At 43.0% G+C, this 20,745-nt stretch overlaps 1 protein-coding gene across 5 annotated transcripts in view; it reads left to right on the top strand.

The window, feature by feature from the left end:
- The window catches only part of CEP85L (centrosomal protein 85 like), a 146,142-nt gene that overhangs the window by 100,273 nt on the left and 25,124 nt on the right, over nt 1–20,745 (top strand). For all 5 annotated transcript variants that reach the window (XM_050710174.1, XM_035538394.2, XM_035538393.1 and 2 more), the window contains exon 4: nt 14,937–15,058. In XM_050710174.1, coding sequence (XP_050566131.1) covers nt 14,937–15,058 — 122 coding nt within the window. The remainder of the gene's footprint in view (nt 1–14,936; nt 15,059–20,745) is intronic.

Here is a 20,745-nt window from a genome sequence, read left to right as displayed (position 1 = left end):
ATTTACTTATAACGGCATTATTAACATTATAAATCTCTGACAGTCAAGCCAAGTGTATTTGGCCTTTTTACGAGGGAAGTTTCACGTTTTTATCACTTGCTGTCATCCAGCAAAAGTATGGCTGTCATTGCTGTGTTTGCTTTTTTGTAAATGTAATATGAAACTTGTACTGAAAGTGTTACACTTGAAATTCACATCTGTAGTTCGTTATTAAGGTCTCACACCCAGCGCTGCAGTAGCTGTAATCTCAGTTCCTCCCTTTTATCAAGTCATCCTAAAGTGATAATGTTCTGGAGTTACTCTTCCCCAATTTCTCACCTTTTTGTGTTAGTGAATTGGGCAGAGTCATCATTCTGGAGTTGTTGGTTTTTTTCAGATGAGATGCCCTAAAAGAATGGGGATTGTGCTGGCGAGCAGTTGACGAACAAGCCCCCGCAGCCACAGCTAGGTCTCCTTTTTAAAGAACGATGCTTAAGCCGGCGAGGTAAGGCACCAACAAAAACAGCAGTGCCTCATCAGAAACATAACGCGTGCATGCCAGTTTCAGATACAAAACTGTACATCGAATGAGACTGGACGGCCGTTTGTCGAAGGACAACAAAACTCACACCCCTGTGAATGCGGCCGGCCTGCAGGGGTGTTGCTGGGGCACCTCTCTCCACGGGATGGGAGGTGGGCGCTGGCGTCGCTGTGCCCCGCGGCTCCCTCCTGGGTGAGCGGGTCCCAGCACCCACGGGCATCGGAAAGGAAAAGCTTTAAAAAAAGGAATCCATCCGCCTTGGAGGTTTTGGTCTGCTGTATTTTGTTCTGGGGAGCAAAAATGTGCAGCTGTTGCTTGCTTGACCTTAAATGGAGATGATCTGGGCTTTCTCCAGTGGGATTAGAGATCTGCCACCAGGGCATGTTTCTTCTCATAAATTTATTTAGAGATCTGGTTGATGTTTGGGATAACGTCCAAGAAGAGACGTGTTATACTGCAGCATACCAGCTCCTTTATTTAAATAATAATAAGACTTGTGTTCACATTGGTAATAATTTCCTAGACTTTTTTTTTTTTTTCTGTCACGTGCTGGTTTTGAAAACATTGGCCACCTGTGTAATCGTGAGATGTCACTGTTTGGCCCATTGATAATCTGCATGGAAACGAACCATAACCCAAGCCCCGTTATTTATAAAAGCAAAGAAACCCAGCAGTAAGTCTGAGTACTCAGGTTACCGCAGTCCTTCCTAGGGCTGCTCCAGTTGTCCCTGATACTGAATCACACCTCTACAACATCATGCTGCCTCACGTTTGATTTTCAAATAACCAAAAGTGAAGAGAAGGGAGAAGCGGATGCTCCCGAAATGCACACCGGTTTCTGTGTGTAGCTGGGACAAAGGGGCAGGTTGCGGCACGAAAGCTGAGCACAGGAGTGAAAACTTTCCTTTTGTAAACCAGTGTTTCCTGACCTGATTCTGGGATGCTTCCTGCAACACGTGTAGTTGCTGGTAGCCATTCAGGCATCCGCAGATGTGGCTTAGGAGGCACTTTTTGAGGTTTTCTGGTAAGGGAAAGGATCCAGCTAATCTATCCTTCGGTTATATTTGTACTGCAGGCCTAGTTCTACTTAAAGGGATATGTTTTCTTTCCTTCCTTTTACAAATAGAGGCAAAGTAGTGTTTTCAGCCGGTGTGAACAGCAGTCCAGATTTACAGCAGGTAAGGAGATAGCCTAAGCAATTTGGAGATGCTCACGTTGCTCACACCTCTGAGTTCTCCTGCTTGAATTTGGTAGCTTTATGACCCAAATGTTTCTGTTTTGCCTGATGCGTCCTTTAGCACTTATCTGACTTAGGTGATCTCACTCAGACCTGGAGTCTCAGTCAGGTTCTGACAGTCTCTTAGGGATGTTTTCAGGATGCATGGGGACGAGGTTGCCTTTCTGAGACTGCAGATTTCCCCGCTCCTATAAGCGGGGCTTACAGTCCCTTGTTAGCATTGTAGGAAGCAGCTCTGCTGAGAAATGTAGGCTTTGGCGTCATGTTCTTCTCCTCTGGGACAAGAAGTATTTACTTTTCCTGAGCACTGGACAGTCATTAAAGTAGGCTGATCTTCACGTTTTGTTCTTCATTATAAACAAGGTGGATGAAGTTTCTGAAGCTGCAGCTTGTGAAGCATACCGTTGCAAAGCGATTAAAATACCTGTACAAAATAAATGAAGAGAAAACTACAACTTGGGCTGAAATATTTCTCATTTGGGGAATGCCGAAGACTCTGGCAGGACTAGTTGCCTGATCTGTTACTGACCAAAGACATTTTCAGAAAGGTCAGCTTGAATGTTTTCATTTTAGTCAGTGTTACTGGCATGAACTTTTGACCATTAAAGCAGATCACGGAGCTCTGAAGCGTATCGTGCCTGTTTATTGTCTTCGGTGCTTTGGCCCAATGTTCGCAGAGGAGCAGGGGAACAAGAAATCTTGCCTGGCTCTTGATCTGAAAATCCACAATGGCCTTCCTCTTCCCACACCCCTGCAGAGAGCTCTTCTTTGCCTTGGATTCAACAGAGCTAACGCGGACTTGACCCGTGGAGATTTTTATTTTGCAACAAGACATTGACAGCACAAAAAGCCACGCTCTTTCAAACACCTGCTTGCTTGAGTATCAGTGAAAATAGGCTAAGGAAAGTCAAATCAGTAACCTGAGTGGTAGCAGTTAATTGCAGTGGTGCAAAGTGCCTTCAGAATAGCAATGTGATACAGAATAGGAAGTTCAGTGATCTCCATTGCAGCAGAATGATTTTCCTTTCTGTGAAATTCATGTGAGAGAGCTGTATTCTGGTGTTTACCGGTGTCCGCAGTCGGTTAAGCTGGACGCTGTGCTTTAGGCGGGGCGCTGAGATCCTTATACCTAAGAAACTGTGTTGAGTGTCTTTGAGATAAACTGTTCTAGGAAGCACAGAGATTAGTTGTGTCATTTGACATGTTATGAGTGATGGATGAGCGGCGGGACAAAGGCGTATGAAGGAGAGATAAGGTTGGAAGACCATGTTCCAGTTGCCAAGTGGTGCTGCTGGGTTATCTCCACTTGAACAGCAACTGCAGGACGGAGGAGAAGCGACTGGGGTTTAGCCTCAGCTGCTGCGTGTCGTCACCTGCAGGCCGTCCGAACAGGGACGCGAGCTTTGCCTGAACGAAGGATTTGCCGGCAGCATTTCGGAGCTGAAGGATCCTCTGGTGAGGAATCCTGTAGGAACCACCCCCATGTAGTATGGAGGGGGAGCTCATGGACCAGTGGCCTCAACTGCGTGTTCACCTGCCTCATCGGTGTCCTTGCCCACTGCCCATCCTTTTTTTTTTTTTTTGAGAGCGGCTATATATTGAAAGACTAGCGTAATTACTATGGTTTCTCTCATACCACCCAAAAATTCAGATCCCAAACTTACTGCATTAGAATTTGAGGGAACAAATCTTCATATTTTTCTTTGTTCCATTGTACAGTGTGCCAAAATAAAAACATTGTCCTACTCCTCTAGTTCAGACCACATATGAGTTCAAAGAACAGATTTTCCCCATCTTGAATATATTTTTCGGCTACCTATTTTGTTGCGGGCAGCTGCTTCCTGATGGAAATTCTGTTCTTACTCACTGGAGCGTGGAAATTTTGTCATGGGTAGTCCTGCAGGTCCTTTTGGCTGTCCGGCCACCAAGACGATGCAGAGAGCTTTTCTTCCTTGTTTTATGACTCTCTTCTTACAGTAGAAACTATTTGCTTTCCTCTTCCTGCGGCCTCTATGGAAAATGAATTTAGTCCTTTGTGGGGATTTGGTATAAAAGGCAGTGCTCCTCTATAAATTAAGAAATGAAAATTAAACAAAGGCGGTTCGATCTGAAACAAGAATGTTGCCACCTACTAGACAATCCTCTTTCTGAGTTAAAATACAGTTGCCTAATCCATGTTATTTTGGGTTACTCTGGTGCTATTTTTAAAAGAAGAGACCAGAGTGTATTTATAGTTTGGTATATTCTTGTAGTAAACCACAGCATTTACATTAAATTTGAAATTGTTCAGACTGCAGTAACTCCTGTGTAGATCAAGAAGTGTATGGATTAAGGCCATAGCATGTAATTTAATTAGTTTAATATTTTAGCTACCACTGTGAACAGAATATGAACATCCTTGTTAAGGGAAGGGAAAGGAAAAAAGGGGAATACTTCACCGTCAAATAGTCTTTGAATATGCTTCCAGGGTTATATAGCTGAAAAACACAACTGCTTAAATATTGAATGTGACTTTTTCAGTGTGTGACTGTAGTGCTGATATCTGTGATCATGCTGGTACCTGTTATCAGGGAGTATGTATGGGTTTTATTTTCGTGATTTAATGTTTTCATTTATTAAGTAGAGAAGTATTTAGAATTTAATCGAGACCACAGAAGCAGAAGTATGGAGGGTCTCCTGAGCTCCCCACAGAGCACTTGGGCTTCCTGGTGCTTCTTCCCACCCGCGCAGGATTTTGCAGATTTCCATTCCTCTAAAATGCCTTAGTAATGACAGCGCAGAGAAGTACATCAAAAATTAAAAAAACCTTTTGAGTTTGACTATGGGGTAGAGTGTAGCTTAATGGAAATAAAGTGGACTAGAAATCGGAAAACAATGATTTTGAATCCCATCTATATTACCAGATCTGAGGATGTTTTCTTCGATTTCTTCCAAGACTGTAAGACAGCTATTTTGAGCCTGAATCACAGAGGAACTAGATAAAGAGGTGCATGTACAGCTTTGAAACAGCTCTTATTGAACCAGCTTTTAGTTCCCTCCAAATGCTTGGTGTTGGTGATGCGCTGTTAGTATATTAGGAAGGGTTTGCTGCAGATGCCCCACTTGTAGCAGAGTGGTCTCATCTCTACAGTGGGAGTTGTTTTCCCTTTCGTTCTCCCTGTATTGGACACAAAAAGGTCACCAGGAGAGATGCTTCAGGCTGGTGTGTAGTGCAACAGTGCAACGTTTTCAGCATTTTGAAAAATGTATTCAGAGCCTCTGAACCAGAAGATGCAACTTCGTCTTCAATTTAGGTTTCAATAATGTTCAGGATGGATAGGACCTTGTTTTTCTTTTTAATTCAGTCAAGTAATTCATTCAGTGGATGTTAGGTTTTTTTTTAGGCAGGAATAGTCTTTATTTGTATAGTTAAAACCAAAATCTGGTTTCCACACTAGAGAATCTGCTGTGTTTTGGTACTTCTTGGTGAGCCTTGAAAAAATTGTCTTAGCTTTTATCTCAATGTCCTTTCTGTAAAATGAGACTCAGAATGCTAGTTTCTTTTTAAGATGCCTTGAGGACCTACAAGTGGGATGTACTAGTTGCTGGTGATGGAAGTGCTATTTATTTTTAGTGTGATCTTTCTCTGCTCTATTTCTGCTCCTACTGAGGTTCTAGGGCTTTCCCCCACCCTTCCCCGTGAATTTATCTCCTAAAGACAGAAAACACCTTCACACACTGACACGGATGTTCAGATGCTCACTTACATCATACTGCTACTTTGGTAGGATACAAGTGCGTTTCAAGTGCCCCTCATAAACTCAAGTGGAAAAGGTTCATGATTTGGACTGAAGCCAAACAGTTTAAAAATCCCACGCACAAACTACGTGAGTACCTTCTGTGCTTGTGTGGTTCCAAATTCCATAGACAATCCTGCATTAAACTGGCTGCGTTTCTTTCGTTTGTCAGCAGCGCAGGAGTTTCAGGCCAGAATCTTCAAATACCTGACTTCTGAGATGCCAGGACCTGACTTTTCTGAAGCACAAAGCCTCTGTAATTCCTTCTAATATCTGGGGGGGGAAAACAAAGCCAACAACAAACAGGCACGTGGTGTTTCCATGTGTATTTTGTTCCTTGCCTTTTTTTAAGCTGATTTTTCAAAATTACGAGTCATTTCTGGTTGCATAATGATGTGTGTGTGCTGTACGGTGATGGGGGTAGAATGATGCCCCTGAGCAATGGAAACCTTCTCGCAGTAGGTCCACATGCTGTCCTGCTTGGTTTGCTGGCTGAATCACACACAGTTCCTCCAAGCAAGAATTCCTACAGTGGGGGCAGAAACTCTGAGGATGCCTCTAATTTTTACATCCGCTGACACTTTTTAAGGTAGTCACCATCAAAAGTAAATGAGTCCTGGACTCACGTTGTGCAGAGCTCCCAAATCCCTACACCTTATTAACTTTGCACCAGCCTGTTTTTTTGGAGAACTTGTTTTTATCTTTTCATCCCGAGTAAGGTGACTGTACTAAATCCAAGGTGACTTTACTAAATCCCCCACAAGCTGTTGCTTATAAAACATTCTTCTATTTCTTTCTTCCTTTTTAAATTTTTGTTCATGGTAATGAGAGCTGGAGAACAACAGAAGTGGGTTTTGCAGGGCTTTTTTGGAGGTTGTTTCTCCTTAACTGTTCAGGTTTATCCACGTAAGAGGGGGCAGAAAGCAGCGTTACCACTGCCTGATTGTTCCTTCCCCGTGTGCTGTCAGTCATAACAGGTACAGGTGCTGCATCTGCCAAACCTGAAAGGAAAGTGATTTGGCTGGACCCCCTTCTTTGTGCAAGTGCCCATTGAGACCAGGTCTGGATTGCTATTTTTAAATAGTTTTGTGTGTGTGTGTGTGTGAGAGTTTGTGTGAATACTTGGTTTTGTTTTCATATAAATATTTTGAGCATTTATGCGTTATTTTTGTGGGAATTTTTTGTTTGTGTTTAACCTCTGCTAAATCTGATGAATGTTAAATCCATGGTTAATGTTTCTTTTAAAGACGTGAAAAGCTGAAACAAACAGTGCAGAAGAAGAGAGGCCCAGTTTTCTGGTCTGGAGGCTAACACCCTAAAGATCTTCCATCTGACAAATGGGGACTGTTGATGAAGGATTTGCCGAGGATCAGTTTTTCCCAAATGCCTACTCCTGCTTCACATTAAATTGAGGGGAGGACACCTCTCTTTTTTTGCATGTCTTGTCAAGAGAATCTGATGCTGTCTGCTTCTTATGGTCTTCTAAATTTTCTTTTCCAATTACTGCACAGCAAGTATTCTTTTTTTCTCCCTAATCTTTGCCCAAGTTACACGCCTTTTTCATCATCCTCTTCTCACAAAAGGGCTCCCGTCCGTTTCTGTGCAAGACTGGTGCCAGCTCCGCTCATCCTTGCGGAGTTGCCTGAAGGCTGGCAAAAATAGAAGCCTTTTTGCTTCTTCTTAGGTCACTTTTTGCATCCAGTCTTCTTTAGCAGTGAGCAGGAATAATAAGTAATGAATGAACAATTAACGCAGGCCCTCAAGAAGCTGATATTTGTAGATACCAGCAATGTATATTTAACAAAAAGGTTTTTATTAGCGGTGAGAACTTGGTTGAGGATGTCCGAGTGCAAATGTCCGAGATACTGTACTTTCAGGGATGTTTCCATTCACGATGGATTCATGACTTAAATTTTCTTCCCAACTATTCTTTTTTTTTCTAATCTATTTCTGTCTTATTCATCCAGCCTGTAAAATCTTGCAGTGAAAAACGTATGCCCTACATTTGCACGGCACTTAAAACAACGGGCATTTTGTTTTACCCTTTGATTAACTGTAGTCACTTTTTGGTCGTGCTGCTTTCCAGGTCAGAATAGGAAACAAAGAAAATGGAATTTAACTATTTAACTTCATTTCATTGTTTCCCAGAAAGCTTCAAGACAAAAAAAAAAAAAAAGGAAGAAGAAAAAAAAAGGAAAAAAAAAAGAGATCGTGGTTGTTCTCCTTCTGGAAGCTCCCTTTCATCTTCTGATTTTTTATTTTTTTTTTAGTAGAGAACATTTGAATTGAAATGTAATGGGAAGATAAAACGCACACTTAATAAAACAAGTGCTTCTATACTTAGGAAAGACCCAATTGTTATCAGTGGAAAATTCCAGGCGCTGTTGCTTTTAACGTCACGTTAAGTGGCACCTAGAAGTGTTTTGTGTTCGTAACATTTGCCAGAATATAAATGGAAAGGATTTCTGACAAAAATAATATTGGCGTTGTGCGGAGCGCGAAGGAATGTTATAACACCACCTAAAAGCCAGGGATGTGTAATGGTTGGTGGGAAGATGGGCGGCAGAGGGCACCTGCGGGGATCCTGCCCGGCCCGCCGAGCTGATACTTCTTTCAGCTGCCTCGTTTGCTCTTGGAGGCTTTTGCCTAATACCCCTGCAGGTGCTAGGGGGGGCGAAACCTCCTCAGGCAGTGGCTGTCGCTGCAGCTGGCCCCCCGTGCTCGCTGCAGGCCGTGGCTGGTACCGTGGCGGTGTCACAGTGTCACGTAGCAGTGGTCTATTCAGGTTAGGAAACAGCCCACAGCCCTCCGCTGTGGGACAAGGCCATGAGGTCCCTAATACTCAGGTCATGTCTTGTCTGCAGCACGGCTTTTGTTTGGGAAGGGGCTTCAAAGGGTCTGGGGAGAGCATGAGCGTGCTTTGTAACGCCCTGACTGACTCTGCAACGTCAGCGTGGATGCGCCTGATTCTACAGTGGCACGCACACAAAAAAGGGGGGGTGATTGTCCTTTTCTGTTGTATTGCTTAGCCAATTTTGAGACTCCAAATGACCACCATCCAATTAGCCTTCTGCAAATGGGGATACCAGTTACTGCATCTGTCGTGCTGGCTGGCTGTTCTTTGGAACGCCCTTGTGTAAAATCCATGCAGCTCAGCTCTGGCTATGTATTTTTGTAAAATCAGCTCCTTCTTAAACGAGTTTTAATCTTGTTTTTCAGCCTGTGAGGTTGGTGCCTAACTGCCATTGTCCTGATGGGTCATTAAGTAAGGGTGGGCTTGCCCTTTAGTTCCTAAATTTTATTCATTGTAGCTCTTAAAATTTGCATCTTCTTTCAGCTGTTGGTGAGATGCTTTAGCTCCTTTTCCCTATCTTTTTAGTTTATTCTTTATTCTCCTGACACTCTTATGCCAAATTTCATTCATTCTGTATTCTCCTGATACTCTTACTCCAAATTTCATTCCACCAGTCCTGGTCCTATATGTATTCTCAGCCTGGGAAACAAAGTATTTGCAGGCTTCTTCTGTGTCTCTTCAGCCTGTGTCCATGGCGTTTAGCTCTTTACTCATAAATAAGTTTTTCTTAGCTTCCTAATATTAGGCTTGCTCTTCTTTGAACATGTTCTACTATTTCCGTGACTTTCTGGTGGTATGATGCCCAGGACTGAACGTGTTTTTCCAGCTGGGTTTATGCCAGAGCTATTTAAAGTTGCTGTTGTATTCCTTCCCTCTCCCCCTTTCCTGTGACCTGACATATCGTATGTGGGCAGCCCAGACTTACATTGAGCTTGTTTTCAGGCAGGTTAAATTGTGAACTGCTGGCAGGTTTATTCTCCCTGTTAGTCTGTGGTCCCTCTTATATTCGTTACTTTGCAGCTTACATATCTATATAGAGTATGTTTTGGATTTTTTTTTTCCAAGCTTTATTGATTTTTGGTACTTTTTTCATGTTGTATTTCACCGCTTCCCGTCGGTGTGATGCTAACCTAACTCTGATACATCTGCGTCTCTCAGTACCTCACAATTTAATGTTTCAATTCTGACTTCAATTATCTACTTCTCCTCGTTAAAAATTCCCCAAGGAACACCGCGTGTACCACTGATGGAGTAAGGGTGCGAGGGCGCGATCAGATGTTCTCTCTCTCCTCCACGACTGCTTCAGGTTTGTAGGAGCATAGCAGGACGTGATGCAGCCAAGGTGCTACTGCCAAGAATTTTACGGATTGCATTCGGCCGAGCAGAACCGCTGTCTCCCCTAAATGGCAAAGATGGAGCAGAGAGGAGCAGTAAGTAGGTGGTGGTGAAGTACAGACACCACAAGTCAGGGTTTCTTAATTCAGACCCCAGTCTTGTTTTCAGCCGTCTGGGAGTCCGTTTGTTTTTGTGGCTGTTTTCTCTAGTGCATTTCGGCCAGGCACAGCGTCTTTCTGTAGAAGTGATTCCTTGCAGGAATAATTCCTTGCTTTCCTTTGAAGTGATTTCAGAGTCGGGGCTGACTCGACCGTTGCAGCCTCATCTCATTTCCGCTGCGTGAAAGTCCCGAGCCCTGCCTTGCTGTGCTGGCAAGAAGACGGATGGCCTTGCAGGGTTGCCTGAACTAAAGCTGTGTGCCGAAGCACTCCGCCTGATGTTGGGAAGAGGTCCGGGTGGGGAGGAAGGGATGGGCAAATCCTTCTTCCCTTGCTGTGGGCTGGGAGCGGTGGCAGAGCTCATCAGCGACCACCGCGCTGGCTTCACAGATCTGATCCTTTTCCCATCACAGGGGAGGAGCGAGCAGGAGGCGTCTCCGCGATAGCAGCTTTGCTGCTGCCACATCCACCTCTTCCAGTGAGCAGGGGTGGATGATGGCAGGCCCTCGGCCCTGAGGCACAGCCCACGGAAGGAGCCGCTTGCTTTCTGGTGACCTTGGTTGCACCCGTTCTTTGCGGTGGGCAGGCTGTGGATGCCCAGAATTGTCTCTCTCCAGAACAGCGAATGCCTGCAAAATTCACCAAGAGAAGACCGGGGCCTACACAGTGGCTTTTACAATAGTGTGGGGCAGCGCAAGCCGCTGGCCAAAAGGGATCGTTTGCTGAGCAGAACTTGTGGCTCTCTTCCGGCTGTTAGCAGTGGCCTGCAAAAGCTTTGCTGATGTAGTATAGACGGCACTAAATTACTTGAACTGCAGCTTTCAGGAAAAAAATCTTTAAAATCCACTTTTTTTTTTTATATCATTAGTTGTCATTTTGACCTTTTCAGATTCCACCTCTCCTCTGCGATAGGCCGTGGTACTAGGTGGAGCGGTGTGCTGCTCTGTGGGCTGAGACACTAAACGGTTACAGGCAGAAGCCACAAGCATGTCTGGAGAAGATAATTTTAATTAGTGCAATTAAAATCCCAGCTGTTAGTGGCCTAAATTACCCAAATGTTGTTATCCTCTTGTCCAGAGAAAAGTTATTTTCCCACTGTTAAGGAACGTGATGGAATCGGTCAGCAATGTGTGTTCCAGAAACAACTACTTGAGTATAGGCTAGCACAGCAAAGGCTTTTTTATTTTATTTTATTTTTTTCCCAGCAGCTAGCTGTGTCTCAGCAGTGACTTGAAGGCTTGCCAAGTCATGAAAGTCAAGGCCAGGACCTTGTCAAAAAAACAGCCTAGTGAGGACCTTTGGACGCTGCTGTGCAGAGGATACTGCTTTAACAGAGCAGATGTTCTTAGTCCAAGCTTGATACGCTTGGAAGAGGTGCCAGTCGACAAAAATAGTTGTATTTTCTAGGGTGGATGGGGCAGATGGAAAAGAATGCCGTCTGTTTCAAGCTAGTTCTTTTTGTGTGTGTGTGGTTTGTTTTTTTCTCCGTAATTGTGGAGGATTCAAGTTGAGTACTTGGAGTTGTGGATGGCTCACTGTATACGAATCCAAAAAATGTGTCTTGCTTCATTATTTGGTTTGATTTCCTTAAGAGACAGCACTCGAATGTGAGCGGACCACCTGTGTGTTCCACACCATTCGAAGCATCTAAAAAGTTTGGAAGTCAACACCACGCGCTCACAAATGAGTAAAGTGTCATGTTATTCTGGGCAGCACTCAGAAGTATTTTTAGCTGTTTCTTTCTTTTTTTTTTTTTAATTGGTGAAACGTGATAACAGAAACAGATCTTTTGTTGTTGTTTTTGTCTGTTCAGAGTGATGACCTGAAGCACATGGGCAGTAGAGATAATGTAAAATAATGTTTTACGGGTTGTTGTACATGTATATCCAGCTGCCATATGCTCCGTAAGATTAGATATATTCCGAAGGCAAACCATCTTGATCAGCAGCTAAGGAGGCCTTATGTATTAGACTTTTTAAGAACGTAGGAGCATCTAATTGACAAAATACTACTCAGTTCTTAACTTTGCAAAATGTGTTGCTTTGCTTTTCAGCACTCTTAATATTTCATTGACTTCTTGTGCAGTCATTTATTGTACTGAAGTTGAAGGCTTTCTTTTTAGTTGTGGTGCAAACTGTTGAGTTTACTTAAAGCTAGCACATAGGCAATGTGCTTGCTTTCACATATTTTGCTAGGGAAACCACTGGTGGCTTCCAAAATATTTTCAGTTATGATGGGTTCATATTTATATAACTGTATTGAGTCTCATCCCCTCTATATCTCCTCTTAGTTGCTTTTCTGAAGAAGGTTTGTTTTTATTGTTCAGTCTTAAAAGACAAAATTTGCCTTGCTCGGTGAATGGGACGATTTGGCTTTATAATGCCAGAGATCTCCTGTTTATCCTGTCAAACTCTTGTGGGTTGTTGATTTTTTTTTTTTTGGTGGAGATGGGAATTCTGGCTCAGAGGAGTAGGGAAAATAGAGCAAGGATCTAATCCAACAGCATTTAGGACTGTTTCATTCTTGTTTACTGTACCCAGTGCTGCCGAGGCGGATGTATAAAAACAATTATCTATGGTGGGATGAAGCAAAGGAAGAATTTTTCTGACACCAAGTACAGTGATAGTTAGTGATGTTGTCACTGTATACTGCAGGACATGGCATGTGTGACTAAGCGAGACTTTCCCTGGAGTAGTTTTTTGCTGGTGACTATTAATTCAGCCAGTCACAAGTACAGCTGTCATACAGAACAATATGTGACAATCCTAAGGTATTCTGTAAGAACCAAAGACTTCTTTGAAGTTATCTGGTCTGGTTTCAGCAATGCAGACAAAATTAATTTGAGATTTGTAGATCTGTAAAGATAACGCATGTGTTTTACTTACAGGAAGAATCGTGACTCGGTTAACTCATTTGTAGTAGATCTTAATCCATGCAGCACTTAGCTTTTCCTTTCCCCACCTCCCAGTAGAGTACGGTACCATCTTCTTAGTTTCCCTGAGCAGGCGTAGGTTTAGTGGACTTAGCAGAAATGGCAGATGTGACAGGTTTTATTCCCACGTCATTTTCAAACATAGAATATACTCCAGTAAGCAGTTGTATGAGGAACCTTTTTTAGGCACGACATTGAAGAGAATTTCCAAATGCCTTCAGTGGTTTTTATTGCTTGGGGGATGTAATCATGAATGGGCATAGGGCAAGAAATAGTAATCATAGCAACCAGTGAACCATTTCAGGGTAAAGTTTGATTTTAATATTATTTCACATTTTACTTTTCCTCAAAATGATTCTATGAAAAGGAACTGTTTTTCATGTCAATATTGCCTTTTCGATAATATATAATGCTTAATATTGTCCAGCAAGGTACACAATCAGCCCTAAACCACCTACATGCTGGATTCTGGATGTGTGTGTTGATTTTTTTTTTCCTTTGTTTACAAATGACTGATAGTATTCCATTAGCTGTTTTTTTTGTTGTTGTTTGTTTTTACTCAATAATTGACATTAAATGTTTAATGTGTAGAATTGGGGGGGATTGGTTTCTTTTTTTTTTTTTAATCATTCCTAACTAATTACACTACTCAATCTATCCAGCTTGTTAAGCAAAGGAAGTATTCTGTGAAGCAGATCAATTGGATTTGTTGGGATTTCTTTTTTGTGACAGTCTTAAGAGGTTCTTTAACTAGTTGATCTTATCTTCTATCTAGTTTTAAATTATAAATTAAATGAGGGAAAATGTATTTTTACCTTTTCAGGTTCATTTTATCAGTAGCAAGCTGGGGATTGAACTGACCTAGACTGAATGGGGAAAAATACTCTTTCAACATAGTGGAGAGACCACAGCTGTCAGAAGAAGTTCATGACTTCAGCGCATCGTGGTTCTGGGGTTTAGGCAGTGATTTCTCTCTATTCAGTAGAGCTTTGACAAGAAATGCATAGTGCTCGAATATTACATACCTAATTTTAATAACCGATGCTATGTTTTGGTCTTAATATAGTTCTTTATAATCGTAAATTAAGTTTTAAATGTTTAGAACAACGCAAATAAAAAATATCCTTAGAAGTCTGTTTAAACTTTTAAAACCAAATTGAGCCATGTTTTCACTTTCTTCTCCTGCTGCCTTCCAAAAACATAGAAGAAACATAGTCCAAGGTGACTCCCAGATAATAAAAAGAGAAGTCTTTTTCTCCAGTGATGAATAAAATGGTGGAAGATGAGATGATTGCTTATGGCAGCTGATGCTGGCATGCCTCTGTCTGATCACTGTAGTTCTAACTTAAACCTTCCACCTTATGTGAATTCCTGACACGAATGCTTGTAATACTTTTTATGTTGCGAATATGAAAACACTCCTGATTAAACATCACCGTTAGTTGTTTACTCTTCTAAACCATGATGTTGTTGGCTCCTATTCAGTATGACTGTTACCTTCAGATCAGTTTGTGTTGAGATGCACAGCCTGGCTTTTGTGGAGATTAATGGAAGTCTGAAATTTGTTACTTCCGAAATTTTTATTCCTGAGAACAGTTAGAATTTAACCAGAATTGTATTTTCATATTCTATATTTCAAATGTACATGCTTATAGAAAGTATTTCTCTTTCTCTATATGCTGAAGTTACAGGTGGGAGTCGAACAAGTGAAAGGAATGTTAAGCATTATCTGCAAGTTATCAGCCAGTCTAAAGCTATTTCGTTTGTAGTACTTGAATAATTGCAGCAGGATACGAACATTCTGTGTTGTTTGCATTAATAAGTAAAGAAGTTTGTTGCCTTAATAAGTATTTAAGTTCTAAATGAGCTTTTCATCTCAAACTGCTTTCAGAGCTGTGAATTCATTAGTAGAGAAATGATAAAATGGTGTTTAAATCACTGATGCTGAAGTTTGTTAAAAAAAGTCCTTATAAATCCAGTTTTTTTTATATAAAGCAAATCTGATTAAATTGCAAAGCATTGTTACGTTTCTGAAACAACAGACTACTTTGTAAATTCCCTAATATCTAGGAGATTATTTACCTTTACTGTTTTGGAGGCTAATGATAGAAATGTTTTATGCAGGTTCCAACTGGAACAGCTCGTCAGAGTTACCCAGCTACCAGCTATCAGGACTTCAGCAACTGGGAATCTCTAATGAAAATTAAAGAGGGGCTGCTAAGACAGAAAGAGATTGTGATCGATCGGTGAGTAAGCTGCTCCTGCTGCATCTGTTAGATTAGATGACATAAAAGCTATAATGTAGAAACTGACTTTCAGGAGAGCTGTTTATTCAGTAAAGTTGTTAGGTTTCAGTCCAGCAAATATTTATGCACAAAATATGTGGTGCCTAGACCTTGCCAGGAGAGAAGAGCCTGCAGGCTGCTTGCTAGAAGTCTTTTACAGATTTGGGAATGTACTTAGGGGTCTGATGCCTTTGCAGTGGAAAAGAGAGAGTGAGACCAACAGCCAGTTCTGCTGTCAGCCTGCCCAGCCTAGCTTCTTACACGTCTTCGTGTTTGTATCAGTCATCTTTCTGCTTGCAAACGGGTCTTGGGAGTGATGCAAGATGAGAAATGGTAAACTGCATTGAACTGATTTTCTTTTCCATGACCAGCAGAGAAATGCAATATATTTGAAACCAGTTGGTAAAGCTTTGAGAACTTGGTCTTTGCAGAAACATATAGTGGTAAAATCCTATTTAAATGCTCATACAAATTATGTAGGTAATAAAATACTAAATTCAGTACGTCAAGGAGTACATTGTTTCTAATTGAAATTGGTGTCAATCTGAGATAGGCCTTGGCAGCGGCTCACTGCTGTAAGTTTCTGGTATCGTTGAAGTAATTTCTGGAATTCTTGAAGTTCTAACTTAATGATGAAATGAAGCCTTAGTGAGGAAAACATGCTTTTATTAAAGGGCTTGAGCTTAATGAAGCTTACACTAAATTAGCAGATGTCATAAGGAGCTGCAGTTTGGATGCAGGACATTGAGGAAGGGCATTTTTATATTTGATATAATTATCGTTTGGCTTAGTCTGTGTTTTAATAATAAACTCCTGGCTCGTGGCTGAAAGAGGAGTGGTTGTTCTGATCTTGAAATAGTTTTGCCCTCTTACTGCTACTTTGCTCCATAGCCTGAGGAGAACTGTGTAAAGCAGGTGTGTGCTAATCACAGGAATGCCAGGCATCCTGATGAATGTTTTCATACTTCATCTGGTAGTTACTCTCCCTTAATGGGTGGAGATGGACAACTTCGGCATGATTTTCCTTGGCAGCAGAATTATGCCCAGTCTGTTCCTTCCTCCGTTGCAACAGAAGAAGGAGCTGCAGTGGTTTACGATGTTTCCGACCCCTAGCAATCCGACCAGTACCTCTGCTGTCACTGCGGTGATGGTCAGCATCAGCTTCCCCAGCTTAGCTAAGGCACGTGCCAGTGTGCGTTTTCCTGCCTCTGTGGTGGGCGATGGTACGCAGAGCAGGAACTGCTGGGGCGTGGGCACAACATCCCGCCCTGCTGCAGAGGTGGGGATCTCCCAAGGGGACAAGCAGTTAAGATGGAAACATCCTTAACCGTTGCATAGATCTCCTCTGTCAGAGTCTTTTGATCAGCTGCTTAGGGGCTGTCTAAATCACATCAGCTTTTCCAGGCTTGCCGTATCAATAGTAATGCTGTATAACATGCAACCCTCCTTTCAGTGCCCAGACTGTCACCAGCATTTGTAAGGACGTCGCGCATGATAGCCAGGGGCCGTCTTTGGTGCCTCTGCCGAGCACTTACGCTCTACGTGAAGGCTTGTTATACGGTGGCAACTAAAATGTCAGTTCACGTTATTCTTCTCACACTGAAAACGGATTTATAGTCAAGGGTGAAGTTTCATTTTACTGAAGTGACAGTTTGCAACCTCGTTACCTGCTAATGTTACTTGATACTGTCCATCCTGAGGAAGAAAAGCTATTTTTTGACATCCCATGGCAATGTGTTAGTTCTTTTTCGTACAAAACATACTCCTGAATGACTTAGAGACAGTGAATACAGTTCTTTCTGGATTTAAGGGGGAAGTCAGTTGAGGTGATTCCTTTCCATTCAGCTGAAAAGGCAAAATACGCTCTGAAAGCTATTGAAGTGAGCAAAGACCACTTAGTGATATTACAGTCATCTGCTTTAAGTAGACATTGGGTGTTACAGTTAAGCACAATGTAAGTTGCAATAATGCAGCATAATAATGCACCGCAGGGAAAGTGTTCTTTTAAATATTGAGCCTGCATTTGGGCAAAAAAAAAAGCCTTAAAATTTATGATTTGAAAATGAAATAAAATAATTTCAAATAGATCATTTGTGTCACTTAAAGTTAGTACAAAATGATAGTGCATATTTGGAAGGATTTTGCAAAAGATTTTCTTTCTTTTTTTTTTAAATAAAGAAATACTGTTTTCTATGACAAAAAATATTGATGATTTCACTCATGGAGAAAATAGTACATACTTGCTGTCCAAAATCCTAGAAACAGAGAACCAGTATAAAGTGTTAGTGTTATATTTATTATTAGATGGAGTATTCACAATACTTACATACGGGTAATATCTTTTTTCAAGGCTATCTGTATTTTGCAAGGGTAGACACAAGGCACCGCACTGAGAATCAAGATGATGTTTGGGACCCAACCTAGGTCTGCTGAGGGTTGTGCTCAGTGGCACAGAGTCTGGTTGGAGGCCTGTAGCTAGCGGTGGCCCCCAGGGGTCTGTACCGAGTCCAGCCTTGTTCAACTTACTCATCAATGACCTGGATGAAGGGACAGTGCACCCTCAGCAAGTTTGCTGATGACACAAAACTGGGAGGAGTGGCTGAGACACCAGCGGGCTGTGCCGCTGTTCAGAGGGACCTGGATAGGCTGGAGAGGAACCTTATGAAGTTCAACAAAGGCAAGTGCAGGATCCTTCACCTAGGGAGGAATAACCCCAAGCAGCAGTACAGGTGGGGGCTGATCTGCTGGGGAGCAGCACTGCAGAGAGAGACTTGGGGTTCCTGGTGGACAGCAGGCTGACCAAGAGTCAGCAATGTGCCCTTGTGCCCAAGAAGGCCAGCGGTGTCCTGGGGTGCATTCGGAAGAGTGCTCCCAAAAGGCTGAGGGAGGTGATCCTCCCCCTCTACTCAGCCCTAGTGAGGCCACACCTGAAGGATTGTGTCCAGTTCTGGGCTCCCCAGTACAAGAGGGACATGGAGCTCCTGGAGTGAGTCCAGAGGAGGGCTACAAAGATGATGAGGGGACTGGAGCATCTCTCTTATGAGGAGAGGCTGAGAGAGCTGGGCCTGTTAGCCTGGAGAAGAGAAGGCTGAGAGGGGATCTTATCAATGTGTATAAATATCTGAAGGGAGGGTGTCAAGAGGATGGGGCCAGACTCTTTTCAGTGATGTCTGGTGACAGAACAAGAGGCAATGGGCACAAACTGAAGCACCGGAAGTTGCAGCTGAATATGAGGGGGCACTTCTTTATTGTGAGGGTGACAGAGCCCTGTCACAGTTGCCCAGAGAGGCTGTGAAGTCTCCTTCTCTGGAGATATTCAAAACCTACCTGAGCGTGATCCTGTGCAGTGTGCTCTAGGTGGGCCTGCTTGGCAGGGGGTTGGACCAAAGGATCTCCAGAGGTCCCTTCCAGCCTCAGCCATGCTGTGAGGCCAAAAGGCTACTGGTCTACCTGGTCTTACCTTAAACCTGTCTCAAGCCAATTCAAATTCTGAATACTGGCCTAAAATAATTGTACGAAGCCTGCTAAATTTTGGTTAATTAGAATTCAAGGTGATGGTATTTAAGCTGCATATGCTTTTAGGAAGTGGAAGAGGAATTCTGCTGTTGACAGAGGTCTTGGTAGTAGGTGTTGGCCGAAAAAGCCCTTTATGCTTGTAGTTCTTGAAGAGTTTTAATAGGTGTGGTCTTCTTAAAACATGTCTCTTGTTGAATTTACTGTCTGATAACTGGAAGATGTCAGCAAGACTTGTTTAATTCTGGAGGGGGATAGGCGCTTGGGAGAGCTGGGTTACCCTCCTGCTGTCTGGAAGCTGAGGAGCGGCACAGCAAATGGCAGGAGGATACCGAAGGGTGGTGCTCTGAGCCCTGCTGCTCCGGCCTTAGCTGTTTGCTGTTGACAGGTACAAGGAAGAGTTGGATGAAAAGAAACATCCCGGGAACACCCTTATCTTGCTCTTGTCACCAGCTGCCCTTTCAACTGCATGGTTGCTATCCAGTTTATTTGAGGTTAAAATGCACTTCTGCTGTGAATTGCGCCAGGAGCCAGGAGGTGGAGGAGTTGAATGTCACTTTGCACCACACACCTTGTTCTGTGTGGGGTGCTTAACTCTGTTAATATGCAGGAAACAGAGGCTGTGGATGTAGCAGTCTCATCAAGCTATTTCACCTTTACCTTGTTGTAAAGGTGGGGGGAGGAAACAAAAACCTGCTGCCTGTTTGCCTTCTTGCCCCACAATGACAAAAAAAGCAACAGAAATCCAGCTCTTCAGGACTAGATTATTAAAATCCCATGTTTTGCATCAGAAATATTACCAGTTTTGAAAAGCTGCAAACAAATTATTGTTTAAAACGATTCAAGGAATAGTACTTACTATGTAAATCACCTCACTTGGGTAGGTTTGTGTGTCACTGGAAATTCAAAGCCATGAACAGACACAGACAGACACAGACACAGATTTCTAGGTTGGAAGAGACCTCAAGATCATCGAGTCCAACCTCCGACCTAACACTAAGTACTCCACTAAACCATATCGCTAAGCTCTACGTCTAAACGTCTTTTAAAGACCTCCAGGGATGGCGACTCCACCACCTCCCTGGGCAGCCCGTTCCAATGCTTAATAACCCTTTCGGTAAAGAAGTACTTCCTAACATCCAACCTAAAACTCCCCTGTCGCAACTTTCGCCCATTCCCCCTCGTCCTGTCACCAGGCACGTGGGAGAACAGACCAACCCCCACCTCACTACAGCCTCCTTTAAGGTAACTGTAGAGAGCGATAAGGTCGCCCCTGAGCCTCCTCTTCTCCAGGCTGAACAAGCCCAGCTCCCTCAGCCGCTCCTCGTAAGACTTGTTGTCCAGACCCCTCACCAGCTTGGTCGCCCTTCTCTGGACTCGCTCGAGCACGTCCATGTCCTTCCTGTAGCGAGGGGCCCAAAACTGAACACAGTACTCGAGGTGCGGCCTCACCAGAGCCGAGTACAGGGGCACAATCACTTCCCTAGACCTGCTGGCCACACTGCTTCTTATACAGGCCAGGATGCTGTTGGCCTTCTTGGCCACCTGAGCACACTGCTGGCTCATATTCAGCCGACTATCAACCAATACTCCCAGGTCCTTCTCGGCCAGGCAGCTTTCCAGCCACTCATCTCCCAGCCTGTAGCTCTGCTTGGGGTTGTTGCGCCCCAGGTGCAGGACCCGGCACTTGGCCTTGTTGAACTTCATACAGTTGACCTCAGCCCATCGCTCCAGCCTATCCAGATCCTCCTGCAGAGCCTTCCTGCCCTCGAGCAGATCGACACACGCACTTAGCTTGGTGTCATCTGCAAAACAGGATTTAAAAAAAAAAACAAAAAACAGAAAACAAACACAGCCACTTGCATTTGTGAATAGAGTAAGTGGCTTGATATGTGTTCTATACACTGTGGTGAATATCACATTTTCTAATAGATGACTTAAAATCAATTTGACACGTGTAGTTGAACAAGTATAAATGAACGTAGTTGCAGAAATGGGTGGGTATAAAAGTGGTTTTATTTTGCCTTTAAAGCTACGGAAGGAATTGCTGCCAATTTAATGAATCAGAGACTGAAATCTGTTTTTAAATCTGCTCTTAAAGAATGGGGAAGACCTCATTTTCAGAAAGGGAAAAT

Source organism: Cygnus atratus, chromosome 3 (genome assembly GCF_013377495.2).
Source record: "Cygnus atratus isolate AKBS03 ecotype Queensland, Australia chromosome 3, CAtr_DNAZoo_HiC_assembly, whole genome shotgun sequence".
NCBI lineage: Eukaryota > Metazoa > Chordata > Aves > Anseriformes > Anatidae > Cygnus > Cygnus atratus.
This window is presented reverse-complemented; position numbering and strand designations above follow the sequence as displayed.